This window comes from Chlamydotis macqueenii, chromosome 3 (assembly GCF_036417535.1).
Source record: "Chlamydotis macqueenii isolate bChlMac1 chromosome 3, bChlMac1.mat, whole genome shotgun sequence".
NCBI lineage: Eukaryota > Metazoa > Chordata > Aves > Otidiformes > Otididae > Chlamydotis > Chlamydotis macqueenii.
The window spans coordinates 114,811,753-114,830,424 of NC_141558.1; the positions used below are offsets into that span (position 1 = coordinate 114,811,753).

Here is an 18,672-nt window from a genome sequence, read left to right on the forward strand (position 1 = left end):
AAACCATTCTCCACTGAAATGAGCAGAAATTAGCATCATCAGCCCAACTGCTGCAAATTGGGGCTGCAAAGCCAATGCCTCTTCAGCTCCCCCAGCTAAATTCCCCCAGTTTTAGCACCCTTGTTTTCCCAGACTTGACCAGAAAAAAAGTTTTGAGCTTGCTTTCATAGAAGAGCTATTGCAGAAGCAGCAGCTTTTCTCATAGCCTGAAATAGTCCCAAAATCTGTAACACATTACAAGTCTTGCTTCACAGACAACATCTGAATACAGCTCTTCTCTCCGTAACCTGACCTCGCTTTCCTCAATGCGTGTGCCACGGCCACGGGCTGATTTCTGTGTCTGACCTTTTTGGCAATGAGTGGTGGCGCCACGCTACGCAGCCTTGGGTCATAGTTCTTGACAGGACAAACTCCAAGGCCAAACTTCTGTTGACTTCTGTGGCTTTCCAGCCACAACTGTGCACCCCAAATCATGTGAGTCCATCAACAGACCTCCCCAGGCCAGAGTCTGCCCATGCAGCTTTGAAGATCTGCAGAAGCTGATTTTATGGCTTAATGACACAGTGAGTGCGAGCAGACAGGAGAAAACTGAAGGTCCTAGCTCTGGTGGAGATATTTCTGCACGAGCCTAAGGCATACAGAGGCTTTTTTTTTTCATCTTCAGGTTTTGTCAGTTAAAAGGAATGTAAATTGAGCAGAAGGACACTCTTGAATTACACTAAGTCTTTTCATGCCACTTTACACAAGTCTAAGTGTCCTCATAAAGCATAGTTTTATCTGTAAAGCAGCTAAAACCTTCCTATGTGGATTGGATGGTATCTGAATTGTTATCACACTTTCACATGGACCAACCTAAAATGTGAACGAGAGGGCTGTAAATCAGGCTGCTCAGAACTGGGCTTTAGTTTTATTTAATTCTTTGTTGGTTTATATCCTCCACAAAGTTCCAAAGAAGGAGAAAAAAGGAAGAAAAAAGAGGATGGAGCTGTGAAATGAAAACTTCCCATCAGTCCTCTAAGGTGTCCTGACAAATTTGGTGTCTCTGCCCACTTGGATCTCTTGTAGTTAAGGAAACCCAAAATGGAATGAGTAGTTCATTAAAAATAAACCCAGAAGCTAACAAACTAGAACATCAACAGGCTACCAAATGCTTGCTTATCCGAAGCCACCAAACATGTGATGACGGCACCATGAACCCCTTCATACCTGGGTAGTGGTGGCTCAAAGCCCTGAAACATGGCACACTTGCCTACCAGACCGAAATCTGGACTTCAGCTGAGCCCTTCACGTAGACGGACGTGGTGTTTGGAAAAAGGTGCGTGTCACATGAGCAGGGCTGTTAGAGCATGTGCATGTGCAATGGAAACAGCACGTGCATCCTCACCTTCAGGTTGGAAAGCCAAGCTTGATGCACTCAGAAAGGTGTGGGAATGGACTGTCTTGGTTTTCTTCCCACATGCTTTCCCACCCCTCCTCCCATTTCCCTCCTGAGCCTGGGCTATAAAAAGGAGCTGTAAAACAAACATCCGAGAAACACAAACTCCCACCAGCCATGAATTAGGTCTTCTAGGTTTTTTTTCTTTTTCAGGAACAAGAGAGAGCTGCAAAAATATTTATATGAGAGACTAAGAGAAGCACAACTTTCTGTATCTCAGTAACTACACTTTAAAAACCACATATTTTTAGAAAAATCAATCCTCAGTGATTCAAAACTTTAAAACCACAATTGTTCTCCGCTGCAGCCGTTTGACTAGCTACTTAAAATGGTTCCCAGCAACTTTGACACATCTAGCATTTTTAAGTTTTAGCCATTATATTGGAAAAACAAAAATAAAACCCTCTGAATTCACATATCATTTTACTCATATTCATTTCCAGTTGATTCAGGGGCCTCCTACAACACTCAGTATTCAGGGAACTTGGTCACTGCCAGGACTGCAGCGTAAGCTGGTGGTAAATTTACTTTGGATCCTGAAGGGTCTTGACTAAGGCTCGTTCCATGGGCCATGGTGGTGGCTTACGGCATCTCCCCATGCTGAAGTTAGGCTACCAGGAGAGCAGGTCTTCATGCTTCAGCGGAAGAGTCACATGGACGGAGAGAGGAAGCCAACTCCACCTTCACACAGGGAGAACTCTACAGTGTTCAAGGAACTGAGACAGAGAAATGCAGGGTTTGTCCAGTTAGAGACTATTTCATATAAAAAGCAGTTGCATTTTAAAACCCTGCACAAAGACAATACAGGCAATGCTGTGTGCCCATCCTCATCTCCGAGGATTTCAGACGTGCCTGGAGCAAGCGTAGGGTCCACATCCCATGGGAACAAATACACTCATAATGGCTTGACTTGGGGTGCCAGGGGCCACCAGGTTATGAGTGCCACTACCAAGAGAGGCTCGCAGGAGGAAAACTGCTTCATATCATGTGGAAGTGGAAGAGCAGAGACACCCATGGACCTTGTCCTGAGTGACCAGGAGCAAAGAAGAAACCTCAACAACATCCCATGACAGGCAGCTACCAGCCAACATGCCAGGCTCACACATAAAAGCCTTCTCAACTTGATGTGGTGGTTTTAAGATCATTAATGGCTCTTTGTAAAGGAATGACCCAATTTTGAATCACCAGGAAAGCAAACTCTTTAGATTGGAAAAAAGCATTAGCTTCTGATGCCTCTGTGCAAACACAGCCAGTCAGCCAGGTACAGATACGGACTTCTGCACCCAGGCAGCTGCTTCCCGCAGCAATGGGAGCTGAGGGAGGTGATTCTCTCCCTCTACACTGCTCTGGTGAGACCCCACCTGGAGTACTGCATCCAGTTCTGGAGTCCCCAGCATAAGAAGGACATGGACCTGTGGGACCGAGTCCAGTGGAGGGCCACGAAGATGATCAGAGGGCTGGAGCACCTCTCCTGTGAGGACAGGCTGAGAAAGTTGGGGCTGTTCAGCCTGGAGAAGAGGAGGCTCTGGGGAGACCTCATAGCAGCCTTCCAGGACCTGAAGGGGGCTGACAGGAAAGATGGGGAGAAACTCTTGAGCAGGGCCTGTTGCAATAAGACGAGGGATAACAGCTTTAAACTAGGAGGAGGTAGATTCAGACTGGATATAAGGAAGAATATTTTTTAAGCTGAGGGTGGTAGAACACTGGAACAGGTTGCCCAGAGAGGTGGTGGATGCCCCATCCCTGGAAACATTCAAGGCCAGGTTGGACGAGGCTCTGAGCAACCTGATCGGGTTGGAGATGTCCCTGCTCCTTGCAGGGGGTTGGACTAGATGACCTCTAAAGGTCCCTTCCAACCCAAATTATTCTATGATTCTATAATTCTGTTGTGGTTTACTGGGTCTTAGGCCTTTTGGTATAGGCAACACAGTCATTTGTTCTGCAGAGGTTGGGATTCAATGTAATGTCATTGCTCTGGAAGATATTTTATTCTCCTGGCTTAGGTTTTGCATTACGTTAGGATGTTTTAAAGATTTAGCTGCCACTTGCATAAGTGAAAATCAAATCTGTAATGTCACAGAAACCCAACTTGCCTTCAAACATCCTGGTACCTTTCACTATGATTAAGAACCCACATTAATTTTATTTTTTTTTGTCAACAAAGATATTAAGTGGTTTTGGGAAGGACTAGCTGATAAAACAGTTTTACATCTGCAGTTATGCATTTGCTTGCTAGCAAGGAAATTTTGTTATTAACAGTTTTTGATACTGCGGTAAGCAAAGTGCTTTACTTACGGAGGGTTTTTTCTTAATTAAAAGAATTGCAGAAGCCAGAATTTCAATAAAAGTTATTAGAAAAAGTAGTAGAGTTCAGAAATGTTGCCTGTTTTTGGGCTGAATCCCAACCTTTCAGTCATATGTGATTAAAATAAAAAGGAACTTATTTCTCCACTTCTTAGTTAGATGTGTGAAAGGGTGAATCAAAGACATTTCTGGCATAATATTTCCTACAGAAATGAATTTTGCTGCTTTTTAACAACTTCTGAGCTCCTCATGGCTAAGCAATAAATAACAAATTCTTTACTACTCCATGTCACTTTTCCTTCCAGATCACTGAATATTCTGCAGCCAAGGAAATTTCCCATCTCCTCTGTTAACCAGGAAAAACACCACGTATATATTACCTAAGTAATTAAGTGCATCACTGGTAAATAAAGACTCTAGAGTCATGACTGCCAAACCTCTCACTGTTTTATGTTAGCTTGGACAGCAAAACCAGCAGGCAATATCTCCAAAACAACATAATATTCTACTGTATTATGCCGGGAGACAATCACATATCGTTTTTTCCACCTGCACAGCTGCCCCAGTCTCCTCTGCAGGTGGTGGGCCGGGAGTGATCTGCAGATTGCATCTGGCCCCCGCGCTGCGAGTCAGCCCCCGTCGATTTGTGGTAGGATGCGTGCGGCAGCTCAGCAGGAGCCTGGGAAGAGATAACACGGCCCCCGCCAGCCCAGCGGGGTTTCACTGCTGCTCTGTGGGCGCTGCCGACTTCCCAGCGTGCACACCCAGCTGTGAGCAGCCTCCCGCTGCAAAATGAGGTGGCAGGCATCTTGCTGGGACAGGCTGAATCTTTGCCATTCTGTATTTGAAATATATAGAATGACAACCTGCCTTTGGAGGATTTCAGGCATAGCTATGTGTCTGAAAAATACATGTCTCATATTCAGAAGAAACAAAAGGATATATAAAGCCACATACATTACAAGCTAACCAATTGTTTTCTTTCAAACAGAATTATCTCTGTAAACAAGTACCTAAAAAACACCTTTGACTTTTTTTCTAAATGCACTAAAGGAATGACGGGCTTCGCCTACATCAAAGCAGCAGGGTTAGGGTTAAAGCAGCGATGTGTTAACACCACGAATATCCTACAATTCACAATACAAGCAAATTAGGAAGCAAACAGAAAAGCTGGTGAGGGGTAAATAAAACAACCTTGGAGAAAGCCTCTCGGCATGGTGCAGCACAAGGAGCCAGTCACTGAGACATCACGCAAGCTAGAACTTGTGGTCGGCTTGCATCACACAGGAGCGAGCACGATAGTAAACATGCACAGGGATTCAAAGCAAACCAGCAACACCTCCATTAAACAGAAAAGACAAAATACTGATTACAGAGTAAATCTATAGGCTTTTTTTTTTTTTTTTCTGAATTTTTGCAAAATGAAGACGCTGCATATCTGGAGTAAAAGGAAACGTATGCATGGGCTTGGATATAACCTGCTTCAGCAGCATCAGTTACGATTACCGAAAAATCTTCTGGTTTATCTGAAAATGTCAGCTCTCCCACTTCCTTCAAATTTGCTAACTCCACTTAAAACACCTGCAGGGTGTAAGTAAATAAATAAGACCCTAAGTCACAAGGGTAATAGTATTTCTATAGGAACATCTGTAACGGCCAACTACCTTATCATTTTATACCTTGCTACCCTTACTACCAGGTACCGATGCTCCCTCCGGGTGCGTCTCCCTCCTTGCCAGCTCAGCACCAGCACGGTCCAGCTTCCTGTTGTCACAACTAAGAACTGCATGTTCTTCGTTATCTCTTTTTAAATTTCTTAATCACTAAAAGATTTGAACTGTAGTTAAAAAGAAAGTGTCTGGAAATAGTCAGTGAGGAAATAGAATTGGCAGAGGGGTAGTATGGACCCAACAGTAACCACTGCACCTTAACTTTACAAATAAAAAAACCCCACAAACCAGTTAAAATCCTTTAGACCTTTTTTAAGCAGTGCTCCATCAGGGTGACTTGGCTAGTTTTTAAGTCAATAAAGTACAAGGTGGCTTCGGTCATTCCTCGACACGCCAGCGCTGCTGGGAGCAGGGGTGGCTCTAAAGAAGTGACAGTGAGCTGCCCGCAGAGCAAACAGCGCCCGCTGGCTCCGCTGTTCAAAGGAAGCTGGCAAATAGCCCCAGTCGTGCCAGCGCCCCGGCCACTGCTGGGAGGTATTAACTGCATGCTCCATGTTAGAACTATTTCTCTAACAGGAACAGAAACAATAAGGTATTACCTTCAAGGTCTGGCTGGACTGGCTTAGACGCTTGCATGATAAAGAAATGCAAATCTTAATTAAAAAAAAAAAAACAAAACAATTCCAAACATCCTCCCTCATTCCAAAAAAGACAAGTGAAAAGAAATTTTTAAAATCCCAACATAATCTGAAATTCAAACTGGAAATTAGACACTTTTTAAAACATTGCAAGGATGCATTTTCCTTGGAAAAGGCACATCTAAAAGTAATTTTTGCAATGCCACCAAGCTCTAGCGCAGAAGCCTTCCTTCCTTGTAGACTACTTTTACTTACTCATTACTGTGGGAATTTGCAATTGTACTGTCAGATGGGAGAAAACAAATAAACTCTGATAAATAAACCCTGATAACCTCACCTTAGCATTATTATTATTATTATTACTCACTTCCAAACCTTTCTTTGGAGGGCCTCTCCTTGACACATGGTACACACCATCTCCTGGTACGCACCATTCAAACATGACTCACCCTGGTATCGCTGGCAGGCCCTGAAGGGCTGCCTGGTTAAGAGGTACGGGGTTTTGTTCTGCTACATGTCAAAAAGCTACACTGGATCTTCTCACAGGCCATCAAGGTGGAAGATCCTTCCAGCACCGAGCACTTCCTTAGCGCTCCGGGTTTGCTTCTCCAAGGAACAGTTGCTCATGCCATTCCTAGCAGAACTGGGGGGGAGAGTGAGACAGAAATGATCTGCGTAATTCATGCTAAAAAAAACCAATTGTGAAAGATAATCCATAAGTTACCATGACAATGTTCTTGAAAGTAAGAAAAGAAGATCCAAAAAGAAGAAAAATATTGGAATTGGGCTTATTTTTACTTCTTCAAGAACCAGGGCATTACCACATTGAGCTGGGTGATTCACACTATGTGGAGATACTTCGTGTCAGGTGTTTATGAGGGTGATTTGGTTTTAATGCTTAGACTCTCAGATTAGGAACACCTGGTAAGTCATAAAAAGGAAAAAAAAAAAACAAAACTTGGGCTGCCACAAACCAAAGCAGGATGACAAATGTACGAAATGCTGCATCGAATCTCCTATCACAGCGCATCAATCGTGAATGCACTGCAAACTTCAGAAGTTATTTTTAGATTCATTAATATTCTGCAAGATACACTGGGGCATAAGATAATGACAGCAGGGTCTAGATAATTCCAGAAAAACTGGAATGGATGGCAATGCATTGATTTCATATGACCACATTTCTGACAGTACTAAATTCATTATTTTTAATTCAATTCAGAGCTATTTTTGCAACAAGCCCATAATCATGGCCTTCCAAAACTCTAAGATAAAGTGCAATTCATTTCCATAATACTGTATAAAATAAAGCACAAATATTTGTAACTGAAAGTGCCTTCTAATTCTTCTACATCATTTTGGTATTACATGAACCAGGAATCTCTTAAGCAAATGATTATTACATCCACGTAGGGAAAAAAAAAATGCTTGCAGATTTTTTAATACTTTTAATGCAACATCAAGCCTGTAATATCACAGATTAAATAGATAAAGGATTGTAGAAATCGGAATAATTCCAGAAGCAGAAGACTAGGTCTCCGATACTGCACAGCAAATGTAATGTTATTGCTTTTATGATATCAACCTACTGAAAATAGTCCATCTAGTATTCTATACCTTACATGAAAGATGAATATTTATGGCTGTAGAGATGCACATGCTTTAACCTGCTGGCCTTTGTGTCTTCTGGAAGCACAGGTTTCTTTTCAGAAAGTGTTACAGCCAAAAAAACCGCAAACCGTATTTTAATTCCTATAACTAATTAGAAGGAAGTGCACACTGAAGTTCTTACACAGTTCATATCATAAAGAATTAATAAGAAAAAAGACAACTTAATAGTTTTATACAAGCTTTATCTACTTTCTCTATGGCTATGCTGTTTTCAAAGTGGTGATATTAACCTGCATTGGTTTCTGTAAGCCTTCCAATCTCCTCTCGTTTGGATTTTTTTTAAAAAATCACTTTGACTTGTGCATGTTTCCTTTTTTGAGCTGTTTATGTATTCCCCATATCCCACCCAGAGAACAGCATACTGTCCTGCGTGCTCCCCTTGCACAAAGTCTGTATGACAGGGGTTACTCATCCACGCTTCCGCTTAAAAATATTATACCTCATCGTGTAAATACAGAGGTCGACAATGAACAAACGGTGGATGTCTAACACGGGTAATTACCCTGTGTTTGTGATTAGCGATCTCCCATTTCTTTTCATTATTGAAAGAGCGCTCAGTCATAGCCGCTGTGTTCCAGATGCTGCTAGGACACTGCTCATTCATTATTGATGGCGATCAGCCCAACCCCTCAGTTGTTTCGGAGAAAACACCGCAAATGTCTTTCCTGCGAGGGCAAAACACATTCAAATACCCCAAATGCTGAGTCACCTCATACAGCAATTTGCACTGGCCAGAAAGGAAAGGCTGTAAAAGCCACAGTTCTGCTGCTACCAACACAATTCAGGAAAAAAAAAGACCTGGTTATGTTGGTAAAAGGCACATTTCATTCTCATCTGTGGATGACTCTTCGCAAGATTATACCTGTAAATTTTTATGCGGACTTATCTGATTGATTGCCTCTTGCTAAGCTTGCTTACCTGGTTCCTCCAACACCCTTTTACAACGTTTACATTCAAGTATTTGGGCCTCAAGTTACCCCATAAAATGCCTTTCCAAATCTGTTGTGGTCACTGGCCCTCACGGGAGGTTAAAAGAGTGGAAAATCCTTTCTGGCTCTCCCTCGTTGAAGAGTGGCGTATGTTTAAATGTTTATAACATACATAGTATTCTGGCCTCCTGTCTGTTCACAGTTCAAGTCACTAATTATAAAACTGTGAATTCAACAGGGAATTCCCAGTGATTTCTCCAACCCTGTAGTCAACCAGCTTCATAAACACGGAGTGATTGAAATGCGTTAGTAATAATTGTTTAAAAATAGCCTGGTTTGTCCTCCCGAGTCCCACATGCCAACATTTGAGTCAATCATCCCCATGAAGCTGCATCGGCTTCATTTCAGTGCTTGGTAAACAGGCAAAGAGATGCAGAACCCCGAATCTCGCCAGTGCAGCCACAGTTTGAGATATCTACCCCATTTTTCAGAAACCTGCAGTGTTTTTAATACTGCTCCATACCTTTTCAACACGGCTCCGATCACCTGTGGTTGTAAGCATATGGCTCTTTGCAGGTTGACCCGCATCTGCCTTGGGCACTCAGTAAATGGGGAACATCTTGTTGGGAAAGGACTCTGAATCGCTCAGCTGTAGCCAGAGCTTCACCAAGCCTCATGCCAGCGCTCTGTGGACTGAAATAAGCCGGGAGGTCGCATCTCGCTGTCTTACGTGTGAGGCTGTCTCTTACCTTCCGGCAATGCCCTGTGTCCTGCCTTTGGGCAGCCTGTTTGTCAGCATGAACCCAGAGCCAGGTACCTACAGCAGCACCAGAACATCCATAGGCTGCATTTCCACTCTGGAACATACTCATTTCAGGCAAAATCCTCTAGGAATTGGGCCGCTGGACAAAATCTCCATCAAGGATGCACAAATAAGATTTTCAGAGGCTCCTAACTTGCTTAAGGCAATTTTTTTTTTTTTTTAAATAAGGGCACCAAAAGGCATGTCCCTGACCTTGCTGTAAGCCTTGAGCTTACTATTTCCAAGCTTTTTTTTCCCCAAAACACACTACAGCATTTACTATATGAAAAGATATTTAAGGAGAAACTCCTGGAACATTTCTCCCTCCTAGTCTTGATCTTGGAGATGGACAAATCCGTTTGGGGAAGGATTCAGCCTGCCAAGGAAAATAACTGACCATGTAAGCTGGTCAAAGCTGAGGGCTACCAAATGTAGGGTTGGGTAATTCTAACTATAAAGGCACTGCTGTCACTGTTGCTTTCTTTAGAAGGGAATGGAGTGGTGGCAAGAGAACAAAACATGTTATGATCTAACTCCTGGTGCAGTAATGAAAAGTGAGACATCTCTGTATCTAAACTGACTTTAAAAAATTAATGCGAAAATAACCTCCCCCAACTCCTCTCTGTGCATACAGACACAATTTTGACACAGAAAGCACATCAAGACTGTTTTCAGTTGAAACTCAGCATCTCTGAAAGCACAGCTGAGCTCAAGAGTTCTTTTAAACTCTAAAACGATGAGCGTGGGACGTTTAATTTTTAACAAGGTCATTTTTCTCCTGCTGCTTGACCAGCTGGAAGTAAATAGGTGTCACAGCATACAAAATAAATCAGTTCATCTGCTTGGTCTACAGACACTTTCTTGGTGATGTTGGTATGCAGCTCTGGTTGGGTCTTGAGCCCAGTTGTTACGTAGAAGGTGTAAACGAGGAGAGAGTTAAAGCACCAACTAAGAAATGCATTTGCTTTCTAACTATTCTTTGTACAAACTTTGTTTCCATTAAGCAAGTTCAAAAGACGTCTGCGCAGATGGATTGCAGAGGTTTATCTCATTTTGTGTGCATATTAGGAAGGAAGCCCTGCTCTTCCCCTGTCCTACAGGCATGGTCATTTCCTCCTTACAAGAAGAAGAAAGGGGCAATACAAGTCTAGAGAGCCAGGACTCTTCAAGGTCAAAGCTTATTAAGGGAGAAATTATGTAGGGGCTTGTGGTCAGTTTTTGGAAATCACAGAATCACAGAGTAGTTTGAGTTGGAAGGGACCTTTTAGGCCATCTAGTCCAACCCCCCTGCAAGGAGCAGGGACATCTCCAACCAGATCAGGTTGCTCAGAGCCTCATCCAATCTGGCCTTGAATGTTTCCAGGGATGAGGCACCAACCACCTCTCCAGGCAACCTGTGCCAGTGCTTCACCATCCTTGTTGTAAAAAATTTATTCCTTATATCTGGTCTGAATCTACCCTCACAGACAGGTCATCACTAGTCTAACTCCTATTTGGGAGATAGTACATAAAAGCTTTATGTAGAATCACATGAATTCTGTAAAAAACATGGTTGCCAGTCCCCAGTCACCCAAAAAGTTTAAGTTAGACTGCAAGTTTCACATTATTTTTCCCCCTTTAGAAGAAAGCTTTTGGGGATCCTACACAATTCCGGTGTCTGTCATAGGATGCAATCTTAGGGAAACAGAGGCTGAAATACTATATTTAACATTTGTATGTATCTTTCTCCATGCTAATGTCTTAGTGCATGCCTACAGATATCTCAGAGGGCTTAGGAGGTTTTAAAGGAAAAAAATACACAGTGACACCTGCAAGTTTCACCAAACTCTATGGAGAAGCATATAAAGACAGCATTAAAAAATATATTAAGTTACCTTTGTATCATTGTGAGATTTGAATCAACACACGTATTTAAAAACTAAAGGAAAGATGCTATATTTCTGGCAGGGTATCAGGTTCTCATCTTACTTCTTAACCACATTTTTCTCCAGCTCATCTCTGCTCCCTCACCACTGGCAGTTGGTGCCCACAAAGGTACCAGGGACTGGAAAGCTCCATCATCATTTATTCAAGCTCGATCTGCTGTGTTAGCTCTTAGCTAACAAAGTCTCTCGGTGGAACCACTGCAAGGTGATGTATTTTCCTCCAAAAGTCCCCTGCAGGGGACCTTAAAGGGTAAATGTCCTTCCTCACGTATGATCGTTGCCTTCCTGTGCTGATCTGCATTCTTCTATTTCTATCTTCAGTGACAACTGTACTTGTTTTCTTGCGCCACATTTTGTTTGGTTGGGTTTTCTGAAGCCTGCTTACAGAGCTGAAATTATCAGTCTACGGCTTTCTCTACTCATGTTTAATTTCCAAATACCTGGGCTAGTCTCCATTTTTCAATCTTGTAGCACTTAACTGCACTATGAAAATAGTCTAAGAAAAAGAGAGCCCTTATTGGAAGGATCTTCTGTGTTACCCTAAATTCAGCTTCTCTAGGGAGAACATTTCTCAGACCTGGAATTTATAATCATTACATTTTAGCCTCCCTGTTATCCAACATGGGAGTCATTCAGCACTGCAAAAAAAAAAAAAAAAAATTACAATCAAGCACCATTCAGCATCATTAAAAAAACCTTTTCAGAATCGAGTTTCAACTACTTTGTGATATTATTTATCATTTTCTTAAATATATCAGAAAGTACTGTATTATAACATCAAACCCTCTGTGCCACTGGGGCATGTTTTTGTTACAGGGCATCACCAAGACTGAAGTTTGCAGACTGGGCATTTAGTTAACTCTTAATTACACAAGGAAATCTCTGTGCTTTTAACTTAACTGCTATTTAATCAAATCAGTGTCAACCACTTTCCTCTCTGTTGCTGCGCTATTTTCTGGCAGGAAAACAGGAGTGAGCTGTGGAGTTAAGAATTACTTTTATACCAACTACAAAGACACAGTTTAAGTAATCAGCATTAAAAAATAATGCCACAATCAAAGAACAGAGTCAGGATCTGAGCAGAGAACGCCCGACCTTTAGGAGGCTGCGTGACTTGGGAGCCTGGCACATTCTGGCTGAGAGCACTACCAGCCTGCATGCTCAGTAACTTGGTTAGCATCCCCCAAAACAGATATCTCCTGCTTCCTTGCAGCTCTTTAGTGTTTTTGTTTATCTGTTATATAAAGGATTCAAGTACCCATTAATGTACTGCCTAAAAGTATTACATTGAATATAAAAGCTGAATGGAAATTAATACCCTGAGACAGTTCAAGTGGCTTTATTTTCCATGACAGCAGGCAGTGCTGGCTCCTATTGATGGCAATGGCGAGAAGACCTTGGCTTTTTGACTTCAATCTGTCTTCAGCCAAGACCATACCTGGTTTGGTCAAAGAAGAGACCGAAGATTACAATTACTCTGAATCAGCATTTTGGAATAAGCTCTATTTAAAACCTTCTTTTCTGCTCCTTTCTGAAGAGTGTGTATTTGCTCTGAGGTCTAAAAGGCACCTGGATTGCCTGAAACAGAGGAGCAGATGAGGGAGAGGAGTACAGAGCACGTTGCTGAAATATTTCAGCACACAGTGCTGAACAAAAAGTACAACAGTGTTTATTTTGGTTGCTGCAAGTTTCGCAAGTGGTTAGTAAAGGCCATGTAAATCTCTGCTGCTTTGCATCTCTGAACAGTGACAGGCAATGCCCTCAAAAAGTCCCAGATTCAAAAAGGTCCCTCTATTCTTGCACCTAAGCTCTTAAATTAGCACAACCTGGCTACAGCAAATACATTTGTGCCCACAAAATGGAATTTTTCATAAAGTAATTTTTCAAGGGCATCTGTGTATGCACATCTCTCTCGGCTGTGTTTACAGCACGACAGCGATGCTAGGCATCCATTTTCTCCAGGGTACTTTACCACCTAAAGCGGGGAAGAGCACAAAGCCTGGCAAAACAGATCTTCGCAGGCACACGCACCACAAGCAGCATCCTCATCTCGTTACAAAAACATTATTATTAACCCTCTGTGCCTGGCACGCTGGTACATCACACAAATCCCGAATTACACACAAATACGCTTCTAAATGGGGAGTGAAAAGTTACACTTGTTGGGCAGAAGGGCTCATCTAAAAATATGAAAAACCGGGTACCAAAGGCTTAAAAATATGCCTGCAGTTCAGCATGCATTCGGCTGGCTTTTCCTTCTTAAAATATATAACAAGACAAAGTGGTTGGGCTAAACAGGCTTTTTTTTTCCTGTTTTTAGGGCATTCATCTATACCCTTTCCGACGATCCCAAAATAGAATTTATGGGGACAAAAGGGACTGCTCAGAGTTACATTACCACTGCAAACACATATTCTCAGCAGGACCAAAATAACTGTTCTTGTTTCTTTTTAGTAATTCAAATGTCTGAACTTGCACAAGGGGAAAAAAAGCCAAATTGGAAAATAAAAATTATTTCGTTTTTGTTATTTTTTTTCCTCATTTATTTTAGAACACAAACTGCTGTCTTTCAATTCACCATGCAAAACCTCCCATGGAAAGAAGGGCAGCCATGTATTCATACCCAGCCTGTTTTACAGCCCCTCCAACACTGCTGCTGTTGCTGCTCCACAGCCTTGGGACAGGCATCGCACTTGGATTTATCAGCAACACAGCAGCTCCTGCTGAGTGTGGTGCAAAGCCCACTAAAGATAGTGGGAATCTCTGCACTGACTTCAGTGACCTTTGGATCCAACGTACTAAATATCAGCATTACGTGCCAGCAGGGAGAGACTGGAGGAATACAGCTCTCTGCTGAAAAAAAAATGGAGAAGCGACAGATCTGCATTTTTCGTTGCACTTTTTTTTTTTTTAAACACAGAATATGTCCTTGCTAATATCTGGTGCATGATACATCACTCCTTTCTTTTTTTTTTTTCCCCAGCCTCTTTCCTTGTGTAAGAGGAAAAGCAAAGGCTTGCAATGAAAGCTGAAGCTGTAGGTGCAATCCTGCAAAGAGATCAGCGTGGGAGGACATTTATGCCTGTGCAGAATCCCACTGAAGCCAAGGGGCCGCTGGCTCTGCCCACACAGCTCTCTCTGCCTCAGCTAATATTACAACTCTGCTTTATTCAAGCTGCAAGTTCAAAATTCATCCTAGAAATGAATACAGGCAATAGAGTGTGAACTCAGCATTACAGTCAATGCCCCACACCTGGATTCATCCATTTAAAAGTCTGATTGGGACAGATCGGAACACCAGTTCCCAACACGATCCCAAAAGCAGCCTTGCCATGGAGATTGTTTTAATGCACAGCACTTCATAGTCTTCTCGACAGGCATCATGTTGAAACGTCACTTATTTTAGAAAGAGAAAAGATTCAAAGAAAAGTCACGTAATTTTGTTTGACCTCTTGTTCTCAATTCAAGGGCAAGCGGTACTGAAGCAGAAATAATTTCCATAACTGAACTGCAGAGCAGTCATTTAACAATTAATAAGTGATCTGCTCAGCATATGAAAACTGGGTATGAAAATAAGCATGTGAGAATTGGAGATACCTCTGCACAAAGAAAGGCTGCAGCTCCTCCACAGCAGATATTTAATTGGTTATCTCTTTCTTTTTCTCCCCATGAACAGAGGGAGGAGACGGCAATGAAATATAAAAGAACTTCACCACTTCTCCAGAGGAAAATGGAGATGATGTGAATGGCTCATTCAGGCACCTTTGAAGCAAAGAAGTCTCTTTTTTTTCTCTCTCCACAAAAGCAACCTTTCTTTTTTGGTCTGCATCCACAGTTTGGTCATCAGCATTTAGCAGAATGGACACATTTCTCATTGGCAGTAAATCTAATGCTGCAGCCCTGTTCTCCTGCATTGACAAAATTTAAGATTTGTGACCGGTTCCCCTTGTCAGATGTGAAGTCATCACTCTTCCTTTAGGACTGCAAGAAACACGATGTGTTTCACCTCCTCCCAGTTCCTGCAATCAGACTAAACATGTCCTCCTGGGAGACCAACCTAGGCACCAAGGACCTTGCCTTGTGGACCTCGCGCTGGCCTGGCACATCATGGCCACGAGGGCACAGTGAGAACACCCTGTGTCTTCTCACTGCAGCTCTTGAAAGCAAGAGGAAGAACAAAGTCATGTAGCAGCTCGCAGATAAAAGGAAAACGAATCGTGCTGTGATTTAAGGCAGGGAGATGGAAAGCAGCATTGTAAAACTCAAAGCCACCTTCCATAAGGAAACGGGGAACGGGAGGAGGACGTGCACTACCAAACACTGCTGCCCTGTTTTAGACGGCTGCCCTAAAGTGGGAGCATAATAAAATTTGTGAGTGGGCCTGTGTCCTTAAAATGCATGTGTTTCTTCTCCTGTCAAACATCAAAGCACTACATCTTTTTAACCCTTGCAAGCCTAGGGGTTTGGACTGATGCCTGATCTTTCTGCTGTACTCTTGACAAAAACATACTAACAAAGCCAGGATAACTGTGCACCATAGTTATAAAAGTACTTGATTCTGGTTTAAATCTTGCTTTTCAGTTCCCCTGCTCACTGACCTACCAAAAGGCCAGGAGGTAGCGGAGACTGTATGGAAAGATTTGGACTGTTTTGGGGGCTAGTAGGGCAAAAAGGGGGCTGCATATAATGGAAAAAATGGCAATAAGAACAGGGAACATCTGCCTCCTCTCCCTGCTTGCAGGATTTTCATGTCTCTCCTCACCCTGCTAATCCCTGTGATATCTTTCTATGTCTATTACATCTTTTGTCAAGGTTAGGAGACAAGAGCTAGCACAGATTTTGCAGCAGCAGTAAATAATTAAATTTGCAGGTTTATTTCCTCCCATTCTTTAAGCTTGCTTTTATCTGAACTGCTGCTGAATGCCAAACGGGGATTTTTCACTGACCATCCAGTACTTGCACCCCTGGCTTTCCCTTTCTTCACAAGCCTTTAGAGCACACACAGAGCAAAGAGAGGTTTACAAAATTCCAACAAGACGTTCTCCGAAGCATCATTCCACCTCCCCTCCAGAGATTTTTAAAAAATTCACCTTGGCTATATTAATTAGCAAAGCTGAGTTCAACTCATGTTAGCTGTTGTTTGTATCTACCACAAAACCATGGTGATTAATTTCTCGGAGCCTGCCAAACCGTTTGCAGGAAGAGTGCAGGACGATGAATCGGCGGCGCTGCAGATGAGGAGAGAAGTGCACTGGCAGGGCTGCACAGTGAACGCCGGCGTGAGCTAACCTGCATTATGCTTGATGCAAAGCCAAGAGCGGCATTTCGTTTTCAGAAGGACTAAATTTGCTCATAAATTGAAAACCAAGTTTGATAAATAGCTAAGAAGTTCTACGAAAAGTGGGCACGGTGGCATGCTGGGCTTATTGCATTCATTCTGCTCCGCGGTAGGCTCAGTAATGTACCACTGGATGTTATAAAATGAGCCTTAATTTCCTTGGATGAAGGGATTACCCCGAGTATGCTGGGAAGCAGCTTTACATTTGGAACAGCCTTTCTCCCCACAGGCTCAATTAACAGTTTTGCAAAACAAGTTGTAGATGTGTAAAGAAAATCTTACTCCAGTGATATTTCCTAAAATATCAGCCCGGGTTATGAAAAAGGTGTTTGAGCTATAATGAGCTCCTAAAATAAACGTGAAGACGGCATTTTTGGCCTCTTTTGATTGATTCTCCAATAAACAAGTTATTGATGGGAACTCAGCATTACCATTTAATGTGTTTGTGCTACTTCTGTATGCACCCGTTTGACAAAGGACTGTAATTAAACGCTAATACAATACCTTATCTTGACATTACAGACCTCAGCTTCTCATTTCAAACCAATGCGGTGGCAGCAATAGGTTTTTGTTTGGGTTTTTTGTTGTTGTTGTGCTAGCAGGTCAGGGGAGAACACCAGGCACAATGACCATCCCCTGCACCAAAAAAGTAACAACAAAAGAATCATAGAATGGTTTGGGTTGGAAGGGACCTTCAAAGGTCATCTAATCCAACCCCCCTGCAAGGAGCAGGGACATCTCCAAACAGATCAGGTTGCTCAGAGCCCCGTCCAACCTGGCCTTGAATGTTTCCAGGGATGCAGCAACTTCCTAAAAAAGAAACTTCCACTACAACTTTTTACAAAGCCAGTCAGTCACAAAGAAATCAAGCAAATCTTTGGTGCGTTATAAAAACAGAACCACACACGCCTGCTGAAAAACATCCTGAGCATGAGATGCTTTCCAGAAGAAACTTCTAATGTGCTGTTCTTCCTGTGCTATTGTAAAGGGGTTGATACAGATTTCAGGACACTGCTGAATTTTAAACAATAAAATAGTTACAGACAACATGAGACTTGGCTTTTTCTTCTTTAACCTCACTAGGTTTATCTTATCACACTGCTCTTCTCCGTGTGGTTTCACAACACATTGCAAATGATGGAGGGAAGAAAGGCTGGACAAACCGTTCAACGGTTGTCTTTGAAGGTGGGTATACTGACTTGGCTGTCTCGATAATTAGAAACTATATTATCTCATCAGATCTGAGGAAACTCTGATACAGCACTTTTGGATATCGTTAAAAATCCTGACGTCACCAAACTAAAAAAAAATAAAAATAGTCGAGAGATACGTGGACTCCTTGGGAGGAATAATATCAAAGTGCCTTCAACAGCCAGCAAAACTCTGTTTAACACTTCTTCCCTCTGCCAAGAAGAGTTGTCCTTCATTGAACTAGGGATAGTGTATCCTTGACTTTTATAATTTTCACTGTAACTTCAGACAATCTGATGCAACTTTTTGACCTTACAACAGACTTGGTCGCCATTGAGGTTGAAACCAGGCAAAGATGAGAGATGCTTGCAGAGTTATACCCGATGGCAACCACCCCTGTACTTCATTTCACCCAATCACATTGGACGCCAAATTCCTCAAGCGCTTACATCCGTTCTGATGTGGTCCTGTATTACACCTTGAATGCATCCTCCCCTGTCACATTTCACCACCTCTTTCGACTCAGACAGTTAGTGTGTATTTTGGGGTCTCTTGGGAGCTAAAGCTGACGCAGACGGAGAAATGTGTGGCTGTCCATGTACACACTTTGTATATACGTGCTCACAAACGTATACATACAGGCACCGAGCTTTGCTCAGCAAGAGAGGGTAAGGATTCAAACATCACAATGAGGTTTCTTTGCCTCCACTTCCAAGCTTCCTTGCAGTCAACGCTCCCTGTGAAAATAAAAAGCTCTTCTCTGATCCCA

The 18,672-nt window shown here is 42.5% G+C and overlaps 1 protein-coding gene across 2 annotated transcripts in view; it reads right to left on the minus strand.

Annotated features, from left to right (window-relative positions):
- The window catches only part of COMMD1 (copper metabolism domain containing 1), a 79,115-nt gene that overhangs the window by 3,201 nt on the left and 57,242 nt on the right, over window positions 1-18,672 (minus strand). The window contains exon 3 of one of the 2 annotated variants that reach the window (XM_086744437.1): window positions 2,848-2,991. The exons of the other annotated variant lie outside the window; for it this stretch is intronic. Within the exon in view, the coding sequence (XP_086600563.1) occupies window positions 2,848-2,991 (144 nt within the window). The remainder of the gene's footprint in view (window positions 1-2,847; window positions 2,992-18,672) is intronic. 2 annotated transcript variants of the gene reach the window in all.